At 34.2% G+C, this 21,790-nt stretch overlaps 1 protein-coding gene across 3 annotated transcripts; it reads right to left on the bottom strand.

Moving 5' to 3' along the window:
- Nucleotides 1-15,421: 15,421 nt before the first annotated feature.
- On the bottom strand, nucleotides 15,422-18,104 carry LOC130666468 (uncharacterized). Of its 3 annotated transcripts, none has more exons than XM_057467481.1 (3): nucleotides 16,303-18,104; nucleotides 16,010-16,220; nucleotides 15,422-15,645 (listed from the first exon to the last, which is right to left on the bottom strand). In XM_057467481.1, the coding sequence occupies exons 1-2, from the start codon at nucleotides 17,758-17,760 to the stop codon at nucleotides 16,215-16,217; spliced, it is 1,464 nt and encodes a 487-aa protein (XP_057323464.1). In that variant the 5' UTR covers nucleotides 17,761-18,104; the 3' UTR covers nucleotides 15,422-15,645; nucleotides 16,010-16,214. The 3 variants fall into 3 exon arrangements, with proteins under 3 accessions (XP_057323464.1, XP_057323462.1, XP_057323463.1); XM_057467479.1 differs by having other exon boundaries at nucleotides 16,010-16,202; XM_057467480.1 differs by having other exon boundaries at nucleotides 16,010-16,166.
- Between the last annotated feature and the right edge of the window lie 3,686 nt (nucleotides 18,105-21,790).

Genomic DNA, 21,790 nt, shown 5'->3' with positions numbered 1-21,790 from the left:
TGAATATAATAACGCGATATATTGCACAATATATGAAATAATAAAAAATTAGGAGTGAATCCGGATTTAATTTCAATCCGCCAGTCAAAGTCCTTGAGTTTTTCAAAAAATCACTCCGCATGCGAAATGGATTGGAAGTTTTTTTTTGGCTTTTTAACTTTTTATGGGGCACCTGTGAAAATTTAATTTTTAACGACCATCCATATATATATATATTAGGGTGTGTTTAAAAAAAAAACTTTTTTTCTTATGGTCTCAACAATTAGTCTTAGGAATAAAAAAATCCTCTTAAAAGAGCAGCTCGAAATCTCAATTAACGAAAATTCATTTTCTCTTTGAAATGGCATGTAAAAAAATGTTTTTTTTTTGTTTTTTGAAAATAATAGTATTTAAAAATTTTTTTTTCGAGAATCAATGTACATAGTCTTGTAGAAAATTAAATTCTCTACAAAACAGCTCCTGTGTGATTTCTCCGGAGAACTTACAGATAAAAAGTTATGAAGCTTCAAATCTTATTAAATAGTATAATTTCATGTTTCAATTAAATTAAACCGTTTTTTGATTGAAATTTAGGTGTTTTCATCCGAACTCATTTTAACTGTCAATTTTTTTATGGACACACGGGAAAAATTTTCCTTACTTTCAAAACAGAACTTTCTTTTTCATTTAAAAATACAAAAAGAAAAAATATTTTAATTAAAAAAAAAATATATTTTTAATAGTATATAGATGCATCGTATAAACATGTACATGACATAAAATCCGGAAATTATCTTTGGCGCCTTAAAAATGAATGCGTTGTTATCGATCCTTATTTTGCACCAGGATAATTCACACTTAGTTATAAGCTTTGGGACAGAAAACAAGTTTAACAACCGCTTATATTAGTTAGGCGTGAAAGTAAATGAAATTTAGACGAGAGTCCGTAATGACTTGACAACTATTGTTATTCTAGCACGAAAAATAATGAACTGTACACAGAGAGAAAATTACAGTAAAAATTACAATACTATAGTAGAATTTACTACCAGATATAAAAAATCACATTCTGCATTGTAATTATTACTAAACCTTTAGTAGAATTTACAAGATAGTTATAATTACATAATAAGATATTAAAAATCACTATGCGTAATGTATCTCGTTAACACGATTAAATATTTTTACTATCTATATACCAAATTCTACTATGTATAGAAAAAAATAAAAGTTGGTAGGAATAGCATATATATACAAATACGTATGACAAGTTCTAAAACTTTTGTTCCAAAGACACATCGGGGCGTCAGTCATTGGAAAGGACTTACGCGCGGGAATTCAGGGTTCGAATCTCGGTTGAATAAAGTGATTTTTTAAAAAATAAAAATCGACACCAACACCAACACAAATGACATAAATAGCGATAATTATCAAACCAATAGCAACAATAATAAAAAGTTAAAAGCTATGAAAAATTTAATTTTATTTATTTTCATTCTAATATAATAAAATTTACTTAACGGGATAGTAAACTTCACTAAACAGGAATAGTAAAATTCACTAAATATAACTAAAAATTAATATGCAATGTATGAGTTTTTTTACAACCAGTCTATGAGAAATAACTAAACGTCTTGTAAAACATGCTTATCTGTTTATGAATTTCCCATATACATCATAAGCGTTTCAAGATTACAATCCAAATTTAGTAATTATTCTCATATTTTTGAGTAAAATTTACTATTCTTTTTTCTCCGTTTACGAGGTTAAGAAAAAAGCCAGATTGAAGCTGAATAAATTCGATAAACCACTTATGCATTGGTTTAATTGAAAAAAATTTCCGTGGGCTCTTTGGAAATAAAAAAATTTAGAAATTCCTTGTCTCGTGGTATTCCTCATGCTTGCACAATAGCCGGAGCTCTTAAAAAATTTTGATAAAAATGCACCAAAACCAGAGATTTCAAGCTATAAATAGCTTTTTTTCTTTACATCTCGATACGATTATTTTTCTCAAAGTTACAGCCTTTCAAAAAGCACTGAAACATTTATAATAGGTTTCTGTTCTTTTAATTTATTGCGTGAGTGTATTAAAAATTATATTTTCCTCGATATATTGAAAATTATAGTCTTTATAAACTGATATTTTCTCAGAAGCTGCCTGATAGAATAATAAAAATTCCAAACTAAAATGCATGGTTTTCATTAAGTAATACCATAGTTCAAAAAATTTGTATAGTACCATATATTTCGCGATAGACTGGAAAACTTACATAAAAATATACATCATACTGTATATTAATAAATATACTACTTTCAATACAATATATCAATATAAAATAAAATATACCAAGATATATATGCTGAACATACATGAAAAAAGTTTGATTGATAAATATATAATTTTTATATAGTCTGGTCGTATTAAAACGAATTGAAAAATGGAGATTTCAATAACTGCTTCGAATCGTGTTGAAGAGGATCGGATGTTGAATCCGACTCAATCCGATCCTGTTTGCTGGGGTAGAGTGACTATTATAATGATGGTTGTATCCGTTTTGTGGTATATGATGATAATGATGTACAGTCTGAACATATCCAGCCGATGTATTTCCATCTCCTTCGGCGATCAACTTGCTTCGGTTGCTGTCGTTTATTTCTTTCTGCCGTTGTATTTTTTCTTTCTGCCGACGATTTTGAAACCACACTTTAATCTGTGAAAAAATTATTAACTTAGAAATTTCCAAACATCCCATCTATGTATAATTTTATAAATATTAATAGTTAATATTTTGTTACAACCCAGGTCAAAAATAAAACTTGATTCAGGATCGCTTCGCGTTATTTTCTTTTGAAGTTATCGATTTGCCGACGATTTTTTGATAAGATCTCGACTTTTTCGACTTAAATTTAAATTTTTTCAACTTTTTCAACTTTTTTCATCTCAGATTCAACTTATTCATCTTTACTTCGAGCACGATAGTCATTCACCTTACTTTTGACTTGCTAAACCAAGTCGAAAAAAAGTCATTTATTCGCCTTACTTTCGCCTTAATATTTAAGAATTATTTCACCTTAGTTCTGACTTTTTCGACATAATTTAAGTCGAATAAGTCTACATCAAGTCAATTTCGAATCGATTTAAACTTTTTCGTCTTAAATCGTGACTAAGTAAGCCAGTTAAGTCCAAGCCAAGGCGAAAACGTAACATATTTCATACCTCCGTTAAAAAAGTCGAGTTTGTCTTGTGAAAAACGGCTCCAAATTTTGACTTGGTAAACCAAGTCTGAATCAAGTTTTATTTTTGACCCGGGAAATTACGGTTTTCCGTAAAAAAAAACTTTTTTAAACACATGTTACATAGATTTCACGAATAACCAAAAACAAAAATGAAAGGATTCTCTTACCTGTTTTTCTGCAAGCCCGAATATGGCTGCAACAACAATTCTGTCGGCCCGCGATATAAATTGATTCCTCAAAAATAAATTTTCTAAATGAAGACGTTCTTCTTCAGTAAATTTGTGCCGGCTTTTTTTTTCTTCTTTATCTATAAAATAAAATGATAATATTGAAATATTTATTTAATTAATTAATACTAAATATCTATAAAGTTATTTTCATAAATAGCAACTAAAGAACAATAAAAAACTTAAAAAATATTTTTTGAGAAGCTATTCATACTTTTTGTCGAGAAATTAGTATATAATAAACGGATATAAATAATAAATTAAATATTCATAACTACACGGAAATAATTTTTTGATAAAAATTACTCTGTAATTTCGAATAATCCTGGGCCGTTGCAAAAAATTGGTATTTTTTGTTTCAAATTTAATATTTTTGTCAAACCATCTTAATTCCGTAAACTAACAAGGGTATAATAATTGATTAGTTACCAAAGTGAGGCGAAAAAAAATTTTTCGATCGTAAAGCACGAACGAGTCGTGCAAAATAATAATAAATGATCGTATATATATATATATATATATACATATATTGAACAATACATAATAATATTCTTTTTATTATTATTATTATTATTATAATTTTTATTTTCATTATTTTTATTATCATTATTTTTATTATTTATTACTAATATTATCGTGATTATTATTATTTCACTGCTGAAGAAACAATTATCAACAATTGTTTCATTGATTTAAACTTTAAATAATGTAAAAAATGTTTTTGAGAAGTGTCCAAGTAACACCAAAGCGTATGTCAAATTCAACACTCTTTGAGTGTTACAAATAACATATGAGTGTGTCAAATTTTAAGGTTACGTTTTCGAGGATTTTGACACTCATAACACGTTACTTTTAACATACACGAGTGTAACTTTTTCTACACAAACGGCGTATGTTAAAGTAACATATAAATAAGTTTCAATCTGTGTAGGCTTATATATAATTATATGTAATCTCATGTATAATTATATATGATAGCATATAGGATAGCACCTATCATATGCGTATTACCTGATCTACTCCTCACGCATGTGTAAATATACTTCTATCTGCACTGATATGTGTCGTCGGATCTGAGTAACGGCTGACAAATATCCAAAATTGGCAATAACCTCTGGTTTAAAAAACTCCAGTTTCGTATGACAACCTTGCCTCTCAAATTGTGGCACCCCTTGATAACGGGTTTGAACCCAAACTTTGGGTAAATAACGGCGGTTGTTTCTTGCACGTAATTCACACATTGAAAAATTGTTTTGATGAGGGATCTTGTAGAACGTGATCGAAAATTGCGGTTATACAAACTGATTCTATAAAACCACCGAAAGCGCCTGTTACGCGTTGGTACTTTTAATTTGTACCGTAAATACACAGATTCCATTTTGTAGGATAGATAAAATTATTATAATAGTTTTTCACTACGACCTTATTGACGAGTGTAAAAGTCTTTACAAGTAATTTTTTTCATTATTTTTTTTTTTATTAAGAAAAATATAAAATACATAGGTGGCGTTTGGGAACTCCCAATGCAGCCAACTAACAAATAATATTTTATGACTCCCAGGACTGATATCCGTACGCTGTACGTGATATTCGTTCCGATCCGGAGTTTAAAGTTAAAATAAATTTGTATTTGACAGAAACAATTTTTTATTCATTATCATGCAAATGATTTATTCAATTACCAATAATTAAATTTTTGTTTTTAATGATGTGACTATAGTTTAGTCCTTCGATTGTTGGATTGTGACTACTCGTATTTCAGCCAACGAAGTTTTTTTTGTAAATAAAATATAGATAACCACTTCAGAGTGAATCTCACTCAAAAGGAATCAAATAAACAAAAAATCATCCGCTTCACATTCATTTCAGACTTTATTTGCGTTACTCCGCAAACTTTGTCATGTGTTAGCATTTTTTGTAGATGATATATAATTTTCAACGTTTCCTATTTTGAAAATTAAATTTATTGTTTAATATTTATGTATTTAGAGCGGTCATAATGACTAGAAAAATAATAATATTTATAGGATAAGGTAAAACTGACAATTTCGACAATGAATTTTTTAAAAGTCATTCATTTACTATCCAAGGTAAAAATATTCAGCCAAGTTATCTTAAAATTCTACACACAGAAAAAAACGATTTTTTGGCGCAAAAAAAATTCCTTATAAATGAAAAGAAAAATTTCTTTAGGACTACAAACAATTTCTTGGCTCCAAAAAATTTTTTCTCGCCTTAAGAAAATTTTAGATATCAATTCATAATGCGAAAAATTTTTTTAAACAAGTAATAATTTTCTCGGGATGAGCAATAATTTGTTGTGCCAAGAAATCTTTCTTTTGTGCAGTATATTGGATTTCAAAGAATTAAACAAGATGACTGTAAAAGATTATATAAGTTCAAACGTCTGAAGCCAGCTAAAATAAAACAATGTTCTACCAATCGCTCATGTAGATATTGATAAATTACACTGTCCTCACAAGTATTCTTTTGTTGACTCATGCTGTGTTGTGATTATTAATGGATAATGTTGACAATCCTTATGATCAAAAAATAAATTTTTCAAATGCTGTCAACAATATATTTTTGAAAAAAAAAAAAAATTATTTATATATTTTCTCAGCACGGAGAAATTTAAATTAGTTTGGTTTGAAAAACGTTTTTCAATTTGAATATTACCAACTTCTATATTTATTTACAATGAAATTATTTACTAGCAACATGATGACATTTTAATTTTAATTCATCTTGCAGTTTCAATACCTGTGTTAACTAGTCAAATCAATTTCAATAATTGATTTTAGACCAATGTGATTTAGCATGCAGAAACTGCCCTGATTAAAAACTCCGATTGAATCCGATTGAAAACGTCTTATCAGATTTAATCGGAAATTTCTGATTGACATTCAATCGGATTTAATCGGAAACTTCCGAATAATTCTGATTGAAAGTTAATCAGGAATTTCCGATTGACTTTTAATCAGTTTCAATCGAATTTAATCGGAAACTTCCGGAAGGTTTCGATTGTAAATTAATCGAAAATTACCTATTCCCGGGAAAAAATTTTTTTATATAATATTATATATTATCCCTGGTCAACAAAAACAATTCAAATCGATTCGAAAATTGGAACTTGTGATAAGCGAATAAAAATCATTCGAAACGGTTCAAAATTGACAAATAGAATATTTCAATATCTCCATTAAATCTATTTTAACAATTAGATTGCATGTCATGAAGTAATATAAGATATACTATATTACCACCAAAAATGGCACTTGTCACTCTGTCGTAGAACAGAGGAGTGCTCGTGTCATAAATGCTTCCAATTTCGGAATATAATACGTCTGAACTACGTTTCCTACCAGGGACACTAAAAGTGGTAGGCGCTATCTAGTGGCGAGCACCGAACTACTCCCACTGCTATTGCCTAGCACCGGTGAATTTCCCCTCCTTTGTATATTATCTTTTCTCCTAAAAAATTTTCCTCTTGGTTCAAGCAACTTTTTTTTTATTAGTTGGAGCATATGGAAATCCTTGCGTTAAACACCCCCAGTAAAAAAAATGATTTAAAATATATAAGTTAAAATACAAAAAATGTATTTTAGAATTTGTAAAAAATCAATCGAAAAACTATTTGCTTAATAGCTTGACATTGAAATGAAAATAACTAGGAAAAAATGTGGAATTCCGAAAAATTTTATTTTCAATAATTTTTAAGAAATGAAATTACCCACAAAAAATTTTCTATGAGATTTTTTAATAAGACTGATAGTTTCGCCGGAAAAAAAAAAAGATCTCAAAATTTACTATAATTTGACTTTCAGCTCAAATTACTTTTGAACAGTCAAATTTATCAAAAAATGATGGGACTTTTTTTGTAGAGCGTTCAATTTCCTACAAAAACATCTGTCGTGCATAAAAATCCGTCGATTGGCTTGTAAGCTAGAAAATTCTAAAAAATAAGTTTTTTCCCGGGTCAAAAAATTAAGTCTGTTTTAAAATAAATGATAAATTCAAATATTATTTCTTTAATTCAAGTTTATAAATCGTTATTATTTTATACAGAAATTCAATCTGTTTTTGTCCGTACTAGTCATTATCCCGGCCAATATCAGACGTATTTTCGGATGATATTTAGTCTGTTTTAAATCGGGTGTAGACTAAAAACAGACCTTTTTATTATAATTATTGGTTTGTGTTCAATTAGTTTTAAGGACAAAAACAGACTTTATTTACTACAATTTTTTATCTGTGTTCAATTGTTTTTATGGACGAAAACAGGACTTTTTATAAATATAAATAATAATAATAATAAAAATAATAATAATAAATGCCCACGGTGCATGTTGTGCGGCCAGCGGGGGTTCTATTTACCCCGTGGCGCATCGTGGGCAAAGTAGGCCAGCCTTCCATCTGCTGGCCTACAAAGCGCACAACAACCTTTGCATTGGGCTAACTCCCCAATGTGAAGTAAACTGAGTTCAAGATAATCCTGAACACAGAAGTGCTTCCCACAACCGGCCTTTCTCGGATGAGGGCTACCCACTAGCTGGGCGGAGCACCGAGATTCCGAACGATGACGACCTTGGCGAACAACGGACTGCATTTAGGTGGACGGAGGAATTACGAGCCGATCACCTGATGTGCTATGATAACAGTGAACTGGAGCGGAGGGGCTATATGGCTAGGATGCATGCTCTCTGGAGCGATATGCACCCTAACCATAGCCATTTTTCACGACAACATCTGCGTGATTACGCCTCTCATCTCCGGCGAACACGACGATCACTGTTATCTAACAGACGAGTATCTCACCGTCTGTCTTTTCCAGCACAGCTACATCAGGAGAGACGCCGTTCTTCCGAAAATGCCGACAATGATTTTGACACACGGCAAGTATGTATCTCTAAAAAGATACACTACCCCAAAGACCAACTTGACACGGAAAACCACGAGCTATCGACTCGGATTCAGGAGGATTCTACTCTACTCACCATCAATCAAGCTGTCTATGATGCTGCTTCCTTACTCTTACCTCCGGCAAGAAATAATACTTCTTCTCCTGAGGCTAAGATGAGAGGTCGCATTGGGCAGCTTTCACTGAAGATTGATGATCTCCGGAAACATGTCTCCCGCATTCAGTGTGTGATTGAGTACGTAAATGCTCGTAAAGTGTTTACGCCTAAAGTCCACCGTATTGCGGCTGGACTACGATATCAACATCACACACTGAATAAGGAGAATCTTCTTATCATCGAAGAAGGTTCCCTTAACAGGTTGCGGGCTCTGGTGACTGCTAAAAAGTCACTAGAGAAAAAGCTGAAGCGGCTTACCGATAACTCTTTATTTCGGTTAAGTCCTTCACGCTTTCTGACACCTAAGACATCTGTTTCTGGCGATCCCCCATCTATCGAGCGAGTAGAAGCTTTCTGGTCCGAGTTGTATGGTGTTCAACCGAACGTGAATCGTGACACTCCAGCTCTCAACGACTTCGAGGCATTTTGTCGCCACCATCGAAACGACAATGCTGATGAAGAGAGCCCTGAAGTCAGCGTGGAAGAAGTTCGTTTGGCTCTGAATAATGGTAAGAACTGGGCTGCTCCGGGTCCGGATGGCATTAACTTATTTTGATGGAAGAAACTTACTTCTACCCATAGCCATCTGGCCTGGATTTTTACAGCGTTTATCAGAGGCAACGAACCTATTCCGTGCTGGCTTGTAGAAGGGCGAACCGTGCTCATCCCTAAGAAAGGTGACTTGTCCGACCCAAAGAACTACAGGCCTATCACCTGTTTGAATGCAGTTTATAAGATTTTCACAAAAATCTTGAATAATCGCATTCTACAGGAGATTGATCCTGTATGGTAGCAGATATACGAACAACGTGGCAGTAAAAGAGGCCTGTCAGGTTGCAAAGAGAATCTGTTAGTAGATTGCTGTGTCATTCAAGACGCGGTCTACTATCAGCGCAACCTGTCAATGGCCTGGATTGACTACCGTAAGGCATTTGACTCAACATCTCATGAGCTCATTCTGTTTTTGCTCAAATGCCTTGGGGTAAATCGCGATACATTGAGATGCATACAGCGTACGATGCAACTTTGGCGAACACGGTTCCACATATCATGTGGCAACGACAAACGTGTGACCGAAGTTGTACAGTACAAGCGAGGTGTTTTCCAGGGAGATTCCCTGAGCCCTCTGCTGTTTTGCATCTCACTGCTGCCGATATCTGTTGCGCTACGCCGTACCCGTGGATACTCAGTGGGCCCACCAACTGATCGGAAATATTCGATCACCCACTTACTCTACATGGATGATCTGAAGGTATATGCTCCTGATGAGGAACACCTTCAGAGAGCCTTGAACATTGTAGGGGAGTATACACGGAATGTCGGCATGGCTTTTGGGTTGGACATGTGCGCGGTCGTTAATCTGGTGAAGGGTATGTGCTCTGATTTGCGCGATGATATCGAGTTAGTAGATGGGAGCGTCATTGACCATCTTGACGCCGGAGAGTCGTATAAATATCTAGGGATTGACGGGAGTCCTATGCAGGACGTCTCGAAAATCAAAACGACTCTCTGTAGCGAGTATGGGTGGAGACTCCGGAAAATCTGGTCATCAGAACTTTCCGGGAAAAACAAAGTCTCTGCAACAAACATGCTTGCTGTCCCAGTACTACTCTACTCTTTCGGTATCCTTAAATGGACCCGAAAAGAGTTTAGTGATCTCGATATCAAGACACGCAAAGTCATGAATCAATCGGAGCATGCACCGTAAGTCCTCAATCACCAGATTATACCTTTCCCGGCACATCGGAGGGAGAGGTCTACAGAGCTTGGAGTGTCTACATGATCGTTTGGTTTTGGGTCTAACATACGAAGTTGTCAATTTCACTGCAGACGAGAACGACTTCCTTATGCAGATTGTTCATAGTCATGAGAATCTGCAGAAGGGAACGTTCTTATATAAGGCAGCAAGGTACGCGGCAAAATCCCTCGGTCTCGGAAGAGTAAACCCGCTTATTGAACTCCCTAAGGAGGAATTTAAGAGTGTCGTCAGGAATGCTGAGCAGCAAAAACTGCTCACTACACACATGGACAAGTCCATGCACAGCGTGTTCTTTAAACACGTGCGTGATCATGGCTTGTCCACCCAGCTGACGTTTTCCTTCCTTAAGTCAGCTGGCCTGATGTCCGAGACCGAAGGGTATATTTTTGCCTGCCAAGATGGTGTGATCAATACCCTCGAATACCGTGCAAAAGTACTCCAGATGCAGCTACCCGACACACTCTGTAGGGTATGTAAGCAACATCCCGAGTCGCTTATGCATCTTTTGTCAGCATGTCCTGTGTTGGCAAGAAGTGCATACATCCAGCGTCATAATGCTGCTCTGCGAGTACTTTATTACCATCTAAGACATACGCACGGTATCGATAAAACACCAGTTCTGCCTTATCTGCCAGGAGATATTCCGCAAGTTGTTGAGAATGACCGTTGCCGTATTTCTTGGAACGTACCATTCGCAACAACGCGAAAAATCGACCATAAGAAACCTGATATTGTGCTCTTCGATAAAACCGCTCGTGACATTTATGACATTGAGTTTTCAGCACCTGCTGAGTATAACATCACGGTCAAAGAAGAGCACAAACACCAGATCTATCAGGATCGCCTGTTTGAAATTGGCAAACTTTACCCAGGCTACCGTGTCAAGCTTGTCGTACTCATTGTTGGCGTCCTAGGAGGGATGAAACAGTCGTTTGTGTCTGCATTAGCTAGAATACCAACTTGTTCAGCGCAAGTTGAGTTTCTGGCATCGCGGATGCAAAAGGCTGTTATTCTTGGGTCCCTCCGTTTACTTAGGCAACGAAACTTGGCCTGCTGCGCATGCTGATCATCTCGTTGATGAAGCATCGCAGCAGTAACGATTTGGCGCTCAGGTAAGGCCCTCGGTAGAGTCGGACTACCGGTGATAACCCCCTGAGCATTTAACAAAAAAAAACAATAATAATAATAATAATAATAATAATGATAATAATTTATAAATTTATTTTAATTTTCTGGGTATTCGAAACATGCTAATGTTATGTCCGACTCGAGAACTTATTAAAAATTTTTTTTAATAAGAAACAAAATAATGCATATTAACGCCAAGTTCTTGCGTCTCTCATTCTCTCGATCTTCCTTACTTCCCCACCTAAGACCTTTTTAAGTTACTCTAAATGCGCGGGACACCCATAATTAACATTGACATATATTGAATTGTGTCAACGGGACATCTCGTGCTATGCAACTCACTAAAAGAAACCCCTACCTAGGACCGGATCCCATGGTCGGAGCGTTTAAAATTTTTCAAGAGCAAGTTACTCTACCGAGCACAGGCTTGCTTTCCGGTCATAAGCTGATTTCGAAGTTTTCAGCGAAGAGTCGCAATCAGGTACAGCGGTATCCTCAAATCATTTAAATTACAAAGAAAAAAAAAAGTATAAATATATATAAAACAAAAGTATACAAAAATAAATTAGAATAGAGAAATCTATAATAGTTTCGAGTTTTGATAAGTGATTGTTGGTGTAATTGCTAGAAAGCATCGTGTAATTTTTATAATTGTGTAGTGGATCAATAAATATTGAAGAAAAATTATTAATATAAAATAGAAGAAAAACTGTTATTATTTCGATTATTTCATAAGTGAACCTTGTGTAGCCTTCAGAGGCATAGGGTAGTTAAGTGCAGACGTGCACCTAGTTAATAAATAAAAAAAATTTTGAAACCATAATAATAAAAAAAAAAAAAAAAAGAATTTGAATACGAGAGAATCTTCTCCGTTTTTCCTTTTGGAAAAATTCAAATTTTAAATTAAGAATAAAGAATAAATAAAGAAAAAAAAAATACAACGAAAGTAAATGAAGCGAAAAGAGAAGGAGTAAGGCAGATCATCCACTAGCCGAGAACCAGAGGGAGATCCTGAGGATCCAAGGATACAGGGTTCCTGGACCATCAGCCATTCAAGGTAATACAAGGAGCAGAGAGGACATAAAAGTAAAGCGGCACCTGCAAGTAGTAAGTCTCGATTTTAATTGCTGGAATATCTTTCTTTTTATTTACCCTATTTCACGGCCATCCTGGGGAAAGTTCTACTAAGTTAATTATCGATTTATAAATAATTTGTCTAATTATTTATTTTATTTACCTAGACACCCTATAAGCGAACTTGATAAAAATTATATAGAGAGTGAGAGAGTCAGACTTGCAATCGAAACGATTCCCAAAACAAAATAAAATAAACAATTGAGCATTTCGCTTAATTGGAAAAATACATTAGTTAGTCCGAGCGTCTTCCAATCACGTTACCAATAAAAATTATTAAAGATATTTAATAAACGAAAAATCCCGGACATAACAATGAATTTTCTGGTGGCAGCGGTGGGATTCAATTAATAAAGTCTTTCTTTCTTTTATAATAAATAATATATAAATAATATATACAAACTATAAAAGAAACATATAAGCAAATAAAACTTTTAATTTTTATTTTTAAAATTAATTAAATTTCGTATCGATAAATTTTTGAATTAATAACTTTCTTCGGAGAAATATATCGGTTTATAAAATAAATAAATATATATACATGGTTTCGAAAATACAATATTCTCATGATAAAGACCAACGCCGGATGTAACTTCTCATATTACCCGAGAAATACTTTAGTACACAAAGTAAAATAAACTATATAAATCAACATAAAGAAATAAAATTTAATTTTGTTTATTAAATAAAATAACAAATACGTTATTTCAATTCGAACTCAAGTACGCTTTTATTATTATTATATTGCTCTCTCTTCGAGCAATTAAATTTTATTTTTAACAAAAATAAAAAAAAAACCCTTAGTATAACTTTCCTTTAAACATATTATATTATATTATTTTACTTATGAGAAATCAAACAAGTAAACCTATAGTCTGATAGAAGATCGTTTCTATTTCCTTAAAGGAACCTCAGAATTTAAATTAAGGTTTGTTTGATCACTTATAAATAAAAATTAAGAAACCAATATTTTCATTTTTGTGATTTTATTTTGTGGAAATCTCAAACTCTGTTATTTGATTTGTTCCAAGTAGAAAAAAAACGAAAATTTTTAAGACCAAATTGTCTATATAGTAGAATTCTCACTTACACAAAATAAATCAAGTTTAATTTCATTTTTGGTTATTTATAATTTTTGCTCAAGATTAGAAACTGTACTCTTTTCGGAAACCTTCTTTCCCTTAGGATCTAACTAGACCATTTCTCTCTGTGAGAACATAAGGCGAAAAGAACTTTTCTGTAAAAGAAGGTAAAAATATAAAGAAAAACAGAGTTTTAGATTTTAATTATTACTATTTTATATGTGTTAATATCCAGGTAATTGTTTTAAATTTAATATAAAAGGGATTGGCCATTTAATTTTTAAGTTTAACTAACATTAAGAATATTTAAGTCCCCTCAAGAAAACCCAACTCGTAAAATAATAAAACGAATATTGTAATAGAAAAACCGGAAGTATAAATCATATAATATTCTAGACTAAAGTTTTGAAGAAATTTTCCTTTTAGAGAATAAACGGATGATTTTGCAGCATAGAGATTTTTAAAAGCTAAGTTACGTTTAGGCCTGTTGTTTTTTTTTATATATATTACCTATATAAATAAATTTTTGTTTGAAATTTTAAATAGTAAAGCTCAGAAAAAAAGGGGATTTCATAGATTTTCTTTTCCGAATAAGTTTGTATGTTAACAAAGTCGTTACGGGCGAGACCTTTGAGCGGACCATAAAACCATAAAAATTTTATTGCGTGTCCTAAACCCTCGAACTGTTGTTCGCTTTCAAAATTTTTGTTTGTAGAGAGTAAAGTAGAGGGCTGTTAAATATCTCATTGTAAATTAAATTTAGTTTTATTTTTGGTGACGGTTGAAGAAGAAAATTTTTATTTCTCAGTAAACAAAATAATAAAAGTAACTAAATATAGAAAAGAAATATGAAACTTAGTATTAATTTTCTGGAAACCTAGCATAAAATTTTTCGTTCCATTCTCACACAATTCCTTATCACAGGAAGTGTCTCATTACTCTGACAAAAAAAAATCTTGAGAATAAAATATTGATGAGAATAAATGTCTTAAAGCCAAGGTATAGAGTTACATTCGTTAGTTACAAAGTAAATAAAAGAATTAAGTTGCGCTTACACCAGCTAAATATATTAAAGTTTAAATATCAGATTTAACTAAGATTGCAGTCGATAACAAATTATTCTTGGTTATTATAATTGAAACCTAAGCATTTTTTGATAATGGAAACCTATTAAGACTAAAGAATAGTCTAAATTTAAAGACAAATAAATTAAAAATAAAATAAATAAAATAAATAAAAAAAAACAGATCGTCGTTTAGTTCTGAGAACGATACTGTAGTCGTAGATAACCGACACCCTTAACTCTTATTACCTAAAGGTTTTACAATTAATTATCAGAGTATTATCATTATCATTATTATTATTTTTGGTTTGCGTATCACTTTATTTCTAATTAGCTGTAAAAGATTTGATTGGGATTCGGGATATTGAACTCTAAAAACAAAAAAAAAAAAAAATAAATTTTTAATAAAAACTAAAAATGGAGGAAGCGGAACTTGCACGTATGCGGGCAGAGTTAGAGCGGGAGCGACGCGAATTCGAGGCCACGAGACAACAGTTCGAGGCCACTAATGCGGCAAATAATACCCTTAATAACGGAAACGTCACTATCAATGTCGATCCGATAGATCGTTTTTATACCCCAGCTAAAGATTTTGCTTCAACTATTCCTATATTCTCGGGCGATGGTGAAACAACTTATGAAAGATTCGATAGAGCTGTCACTCAACAGTTACACTTGTTACCTAAAAATAATCAGGAGCTATATGTTGCTCACGTTTTAAGGGGTTAGGGGTACTCAGGGGTATGAAAAAATGATGATTTTCAATAATTTTTTTTTTGTAGTTAATTACTTTATTTGACAAAAATAAAAACATAGCTTTATTAGAACACGTTTCGATTTGACTTCACGAAAATTTCAAAAAAAAAAATTAATAATTCAAAAAGTTATCGCTGTTTTTGTAGAGCCCGTTCCTCCCGAAGTCCTTTGCGGTGATCATCATAAGTCCTTGGAGATTCATCTAAAATCAATCGGACAAGAAAAATTAGTTTTATTAATAGATAATCTTGTGCCTGATCGAAGCTTTTTTTTTTTTTTTCGAAATTAACAAAATGGCGGCCTCAGGAAATTTTTTTCAAATTTTCGAGAAAAAAACCGACAGTTTATTGTTAAAAAAAAATCGAAATTTTGAAAAAAAAAAAAAATCCTTCGATCAGGCACGAGTTTTTAATGTATTTCAAAAGTACAATAAATTTTATTGAAATCTACCGAGCAGTTTTTAAGTTACAGTGATCACCAGTTCAGAAAACATAGTTTTGAGAAAAACGCATTTAAAGTTTTGCTATGGATTTATGTCGAATTATAAGAATTATTTAATAACTTACACTGAGTCATCTATTCCTGGACCATATAATAGCTCTTCAGCCGACATAGCAGCTTCCAAAATATCGATTTGCTGGTGCCTACGTTGCAATCGACCTTCTCGGGTGTTATCATTAGCGCGCTTATCTGCTACTTTGATACGTGCAGCATCCATTCTTTCTGCATACCGATGAGAATTAGGCCCACAATTAAGTCCTAGTGTATTCATCAAGACTAATAATGAATTTATACCCTCATTAAATATACACATAGCAACGTATGCAGCTATTTGTACGATAGTAAAACTAGTATTTACCGTTTTTGGGCATATTTTCCATACTAGTTGGTTAAAGCTTTCATTATTATTCTGATTGAATCCACCTACACATCTTGAAAGTAAATTTTCATTACTAAGATCTTCGTATATAGGCTTGATAGCTTTTAAAACATCAGAAGGTAAAGGAGAATAATCGTGAGAAAAGGTATCAAGCTCTCCTCTTGCTTCAGCGCGCTGGTAAGAGCACCAAGATTCTTCGCCTTTTGGACACATATCATGATTCGGTTTTTCATCACTCGAGCCGTAGTGATAAAAGGTTGCCATTATAGCAGATTTCATATTTTCAATAGAATCACAATGCCGGCGTATTGCTAAACCATAGTACACAGTTAGTTTGTCTATTAATTTTCCTGTGAGCTTACCTCGACCACCAAGACCTTTTTGTTTACTCTTCAGCGTACGTAATCGACTCCCCATCCGCTTTTGGACATGCCCTATACATTCCTTTTTATTTACAGTTGTATTTTCGTAAGGATCTGATTTTATAATTCCTGAATAGGTCTTGGAGTCACCATCACCAATATAGTTGGCATACTTAACTCCATATTTAGTTTCAGAATACGAAAACATTTCGACCATCGCATCCACCTCCATTTTCCCAGAAGACCCTTGATGATTAGCAGAACACACATCTTCATGCGATTGATACCATTCCTCGAACTCAACAGTATTTGTTTTTTTTTTCCAATACTCACATAGCTTACAATATGCACTTTTAATGTTTATGTCAAGAATCTTTCCAGTAAAATAGCCAATTATAGAAGAAACTCCAAATGACGATGTATATCCCCGTTTTTGCCAGGTTCCATCTCCCGATACAGTTAGATGATTTATATCTTCATTTTCAGTTGTTGGCATTGCTTGCTTTTCTTCATTCACAGCTTTCGTCATGAAGGTTTCTGCGACGGCTTTACTACAATTCAAAATCTGTTTCAGTAAAATTGTATGCGTAGATTTATCTAAAAAAGACGGCATGTCCATCAGGCCGCAAAACTTGCACAATCCTTCGTATCCTATTCCTAGTATTCTCATTACAAAAATGAAACGTCTGTTTATTTCATAAGAATGCCCAACGAAAGAACAGGAAGGAATATATTCATTTCCACAGTTATTACATGCAACTACAATTTTGAATCCCAGCCCACGTGTACTTGCTGTTTGAAACACTACATTTCCATCACATTTTTTACATTTTATAAGAGCAGAAATTGCAGTGAATACCTGAATAAAATTTATTATTCGAAATTCAGTACTGCTGTCTTCAGGTACATCATCTTCAGTGTTTTGTTTTAATTTTTTAGAAGATGTACTCTGAATACTTTCATCACGTTCGGCTGTTTTCGGATTAAAAACATTCTTTCTTTTGACTGAACGCGACTTATTAATTTTTTCAGAACTCCGAAGTTCTCTTGAAACCTTTCTAGAATCACGTCCCATGGTTAATAATTTAATTCACTTGAGAAATAATTTATCACAAAACTATCGACTGATCAGTGCAACGACTACAGGTATACTGGCAACCAAAAATTATTTTTCAGTTCTTGTACTACCTACAAATTGTGAATATATGTAGAAGGATATATATATATATATATATATATATATATATATATAATTATAAATACATTAAAATGGGGAGATATTCATGACAATGAAACCCGAAAAGTCGGTTGCTTGCAGCTGTTTCTAGCTACCTGCTCTCGAATGCCACGTAGCACCCGAGCGTCCTTTGGTCATTGTTAAATAACTCGAAAAGAATTTGTCGGATTCACTTCAAATTTTCACACAATATTTTTAAAATATTATACTTTAAGAAAATGCAAAAAAAAAAAAATCGATTTTTTGAAAATTCTGACTACCCCTAACCCCTTAAGTAGGATTAAAGGTCGAGCTAGACGGTACTTGGAAGGAAAAGAACTAACTAAAGTAGATGAGATTTTAGGAATCCTCAGAAAAGAATTTAGACCCGCGAACCCTGTCAGGTACCTGAGTAGGAAGCTGGCTAGATGCCAACGTGAACGAGATGAACGGGTCGAAGATTTTTATTACCGAATAAATGACATCCTATTGAGCTTAAATGCGGTTAAGGATAAAGAGCCAACGGGTGCCGCGACCTATTTAGCTTGCTGCGCGGACGCAAAAGAAATATTTTACGAAAACTTACCCAAACAATTAAAAATCGCTTTTGTTAAACAGATGAAACAAGGAAACATCACCTTAGCTCTGCTATTTGAAGAGGTTAAGGAAATGATTAAACTCACGGGAGATTATACATACGACACAAATCGCACACGTAGATCTGATAATGAAAATATGCGCTCTGACGCGTGGGAGGCCTCGAAACTCCCAAGAAAATACGATGATTATAGGAACCGTATGAACTATCGTCGTGATTCTAATCCTAATTACGAACCTGAACCTGATCAGGCAACCGAATCATTTTCGTACTCACCAAAAACTCAGCGCAAACCCGCCTCTACTTTCGAAGAAACAAGGGAGGTTTCAAAAATTCTCCAACCTAAAGTTGATCAAACTCAGAGTCGACTAGAAAACTCTCAGGCCGCGAGACACGTACAGTTTCGGGATAATTCGCCCACTCCAAATCGTAACTCGGAATTAGAATTTTATCGAAAGAAGTATGAAGAGCTGCTCAAGCAGATGGAAAGCTTAAAGGCCGGTTATTTAAACTCCAACGGTGCCCGTCGTACAGGGGGAATGTCGGGCAACCCAAACAACCTACCCCCTCAACAGAAAATCGTTCAGAGCCAGCCGAATGCGGGAGATCTGCAAAAGAAATTCTCACCTGTAAAGCAATCTCAAGGTCCCTCGGAAGTGGACCAGTAGTTATCTTAAGAAATAATTCTCAATTTAAGAAATCTGCATCAATATTATTAGATACGGGTTCTTCACACAATCTTATAGATCTATTTGTTTTAGCGTGTGATGTAAAAATTCAGGAAATATCTAAATCGGTAACGGGTATTACCACAGAACCTATTCAAATCATCGGGATAACGACTTTAAAACTATGGGATTTGGAGATTGACTTCTTTGTCACTATCTCTTCTATTAATCGGTATGATGCGATTATAGGCAATGAATTCTTTGAAAACAACCAAGCGATTTTGTCTTTTTATTCAAATACTATGGTTCTGGGAAATAGGCCGATACGGCCTATCCCTTTTGTTTTGAACACTCCAAACCATAGTAATTTGTTAAATTTAAATGCAGGACCTATTATTAACATTGTTTGCAAGGAATTGAATGAAAAATCGCAGAAATTTTTGATAGATACGGGCGGGGATGTTAGCGTGATTAAACTAAAAGCTTTGAAACCACATTTACCGGTAGACACAAGTAGGATACTAGAATTAGTTGGAATAGGCAATAAGATTATTCAAACATTAGGAGTAGTTAGGTTAAGGATTTTTGAATCGGAGTCCTTATATAAGGAATTTGAACTGCATATAGTACAAGACGATTTTCCTATTGCTGGCATTGGTATTATCGGCAACGATATTCTAAAAATAGAAGAAGCGGAGTTATCTTACAATAAGCACACGCTCGCGTTGTCCGATATACCAACCCACATTATACCTTTTGTCAGCAGCATTAGAAGCCAATGGTTTTCAGTGCCACCAAGGACAAGCGTCTATCAATCTATTCCAGTTAAAGACAGTTTGTTGGAAGAGGGCTACTTACCCCAGATCCAACCTTTTCCTGGAGTAGTTTTGGGGAATGCAGCAATAAAAATTAACAACAATCGAGCTATAGTAATGATAACGAATTTTAATGAATGTAGGGCAGAATTTACGTTAGAGCCTCAGACGGTAGAAGAGTATGAATTTAACCGCGATTATGTAGCTGGTGAAAGCGATAGCGATTCATTGGATGAGTCTGGTTGTAACAATCTGAACGTGTCGGAACGCGTAACGGAGATTCTTAAGCGAATTCCTAAAGAAAAATTTACACCTGAGCAAGAAAAACATATTCTTGAAATCGTTAAAGATTTTAACGACGTGTTTTATTTACCAGGCGACGTCCTAGGTTTGTCAAAAACTACATATTGTAGGATTCCGCTAACGGATAGCAAACCTGTGAAAATTAAGCAATTCAGATTGCCGAAAGAACACCAGGACGAGGCCAAGCGCCAGGTAAAAGAGTTGATCGAAACTAAAGTTATCCAGAAATCCTGATCGCCCTACAATGCACCCCTCTGGATCGTACCCAAGAAAGCAGATGCTCAAGGGCGCAAACGATGGAGAATGGTAATTGATTTTCGAGCTCTTAATAAAAAACTATTGGGGATTCATATCCACTGCCGAATATCAACGATATGTTACTCAGGCTTAGCGGTGCTACTATGTTCAGTGTCATGGACTTGGCACGTGGGTTCCATCAGGTGCCAATGGGCCCTGAGGACAGAGAGAAAACAGCTTTCTCTACCCCGGATGGACATTACGAGTTTGTTCGGATGCCATTTGGGTTGAGTGTAGCTCCACCCACGTTCCAGCGGATGGTCAACGACGAGACGGAGGACATGCGTAATGCCGGAGAGCTTGAAAATCTTATAGACGATTTTCTAATTCCTGCAGAAACCTTAGACGAGCATAACCGTCGTCTTAGAAAATTTCTACAGAAATTAAGAGACGCCAATCTTAATCTGCAACCCGAAAAATGCAAATTCTTCTGCAATGAAGTTACGTTCTTGGGGCACATCATCAGTCCCCAGGGAATCAAACCCGATCCAGCTAAAGTTGTTGCTCTTAAATCAGCGTCTCAACCCACGAGTCATACGGGAATGAGAAAATTTTTGGGTTTAGCTAACTACTTGCGTAGATTCATTTATAACTTCGCGGAAAGAACTAAGCCACTTACCGAATTAACTAAGAAAAATAAAATTTTTAAATGGTCCGAAGAGGCACAGGTAGCTTTTGAAGATATTAAAGCCGCGATTTGCGAGCAATCCTTGCTATTACACCCCGATCCAAATAAACCATTCATTTTAATTGTAGACGCTTCCGAAGTAGGTTTAGGCTGCATTTTAAGCCAAGAATTTGACATCGAGCCCGATAATGACAATCCTAATATTTCTAATCAAATATTACCTATCGCGTATGGTTCTCGTACTTTAATAGAAGCCGAAACCAGATATACTAAACAAGAAAGAGAATGTTTAGCACTTGTCTTTGCGATCAAACAGTTTAGACCGTATTTGTATTCTCGCGAGTTTATCGTTCAAACAGACGAGGGATGTATCTCATGGTTGCGAGACGGGATACATCTTACGGATCGGCAAGTAAAATGGAAATCGCTGCTGAACGGTTATCGGTTTAATGTCGTTCTTAAAAGAAAAGTAGGCGACCAGCTCGCGGATGCCCTTTCCAGTAATCCACCAAATCGCTTGCCGAAACAGATGCAGTCCACACATGTATCCGATTAATGGTCAACCAGTAATCGAAGCTTC

This window comes from Microplitis mediator, chromosome 4 (genome assembly GCF_029852145.1).
Source record: "Microplitis mediator isolate UGA2020A chromosome 4, iyMicMedi2.1, whole genome shotgun sequence".
NCBI lineage: Eukaryota > Metazoa > Arthropoda > Insecta > Hymenoptera > Braconidae > Microplitis > Microplitis mediator.
Note: the sequence above shows the minus strand (reverse complement) of the source record. Positions and strands in the feature narration are given on the sequence as shown.

Coding starts and splice junctions, on each gene's coding strand:
- LOC130666468 (XM_057467479.1), bottom strand. CDS start 17,760: ATGGGACGTGATTCTAGAAAGGTTTCAAGAGAACTTCGGAGTTCTGAA. Junction 16,203..16,302: donor GGAAAATATGCCCAAAAACG/GTAAATACTAGT, acceptor TGAATACACTAG/GACTTAATTGTGGGCCTAAT.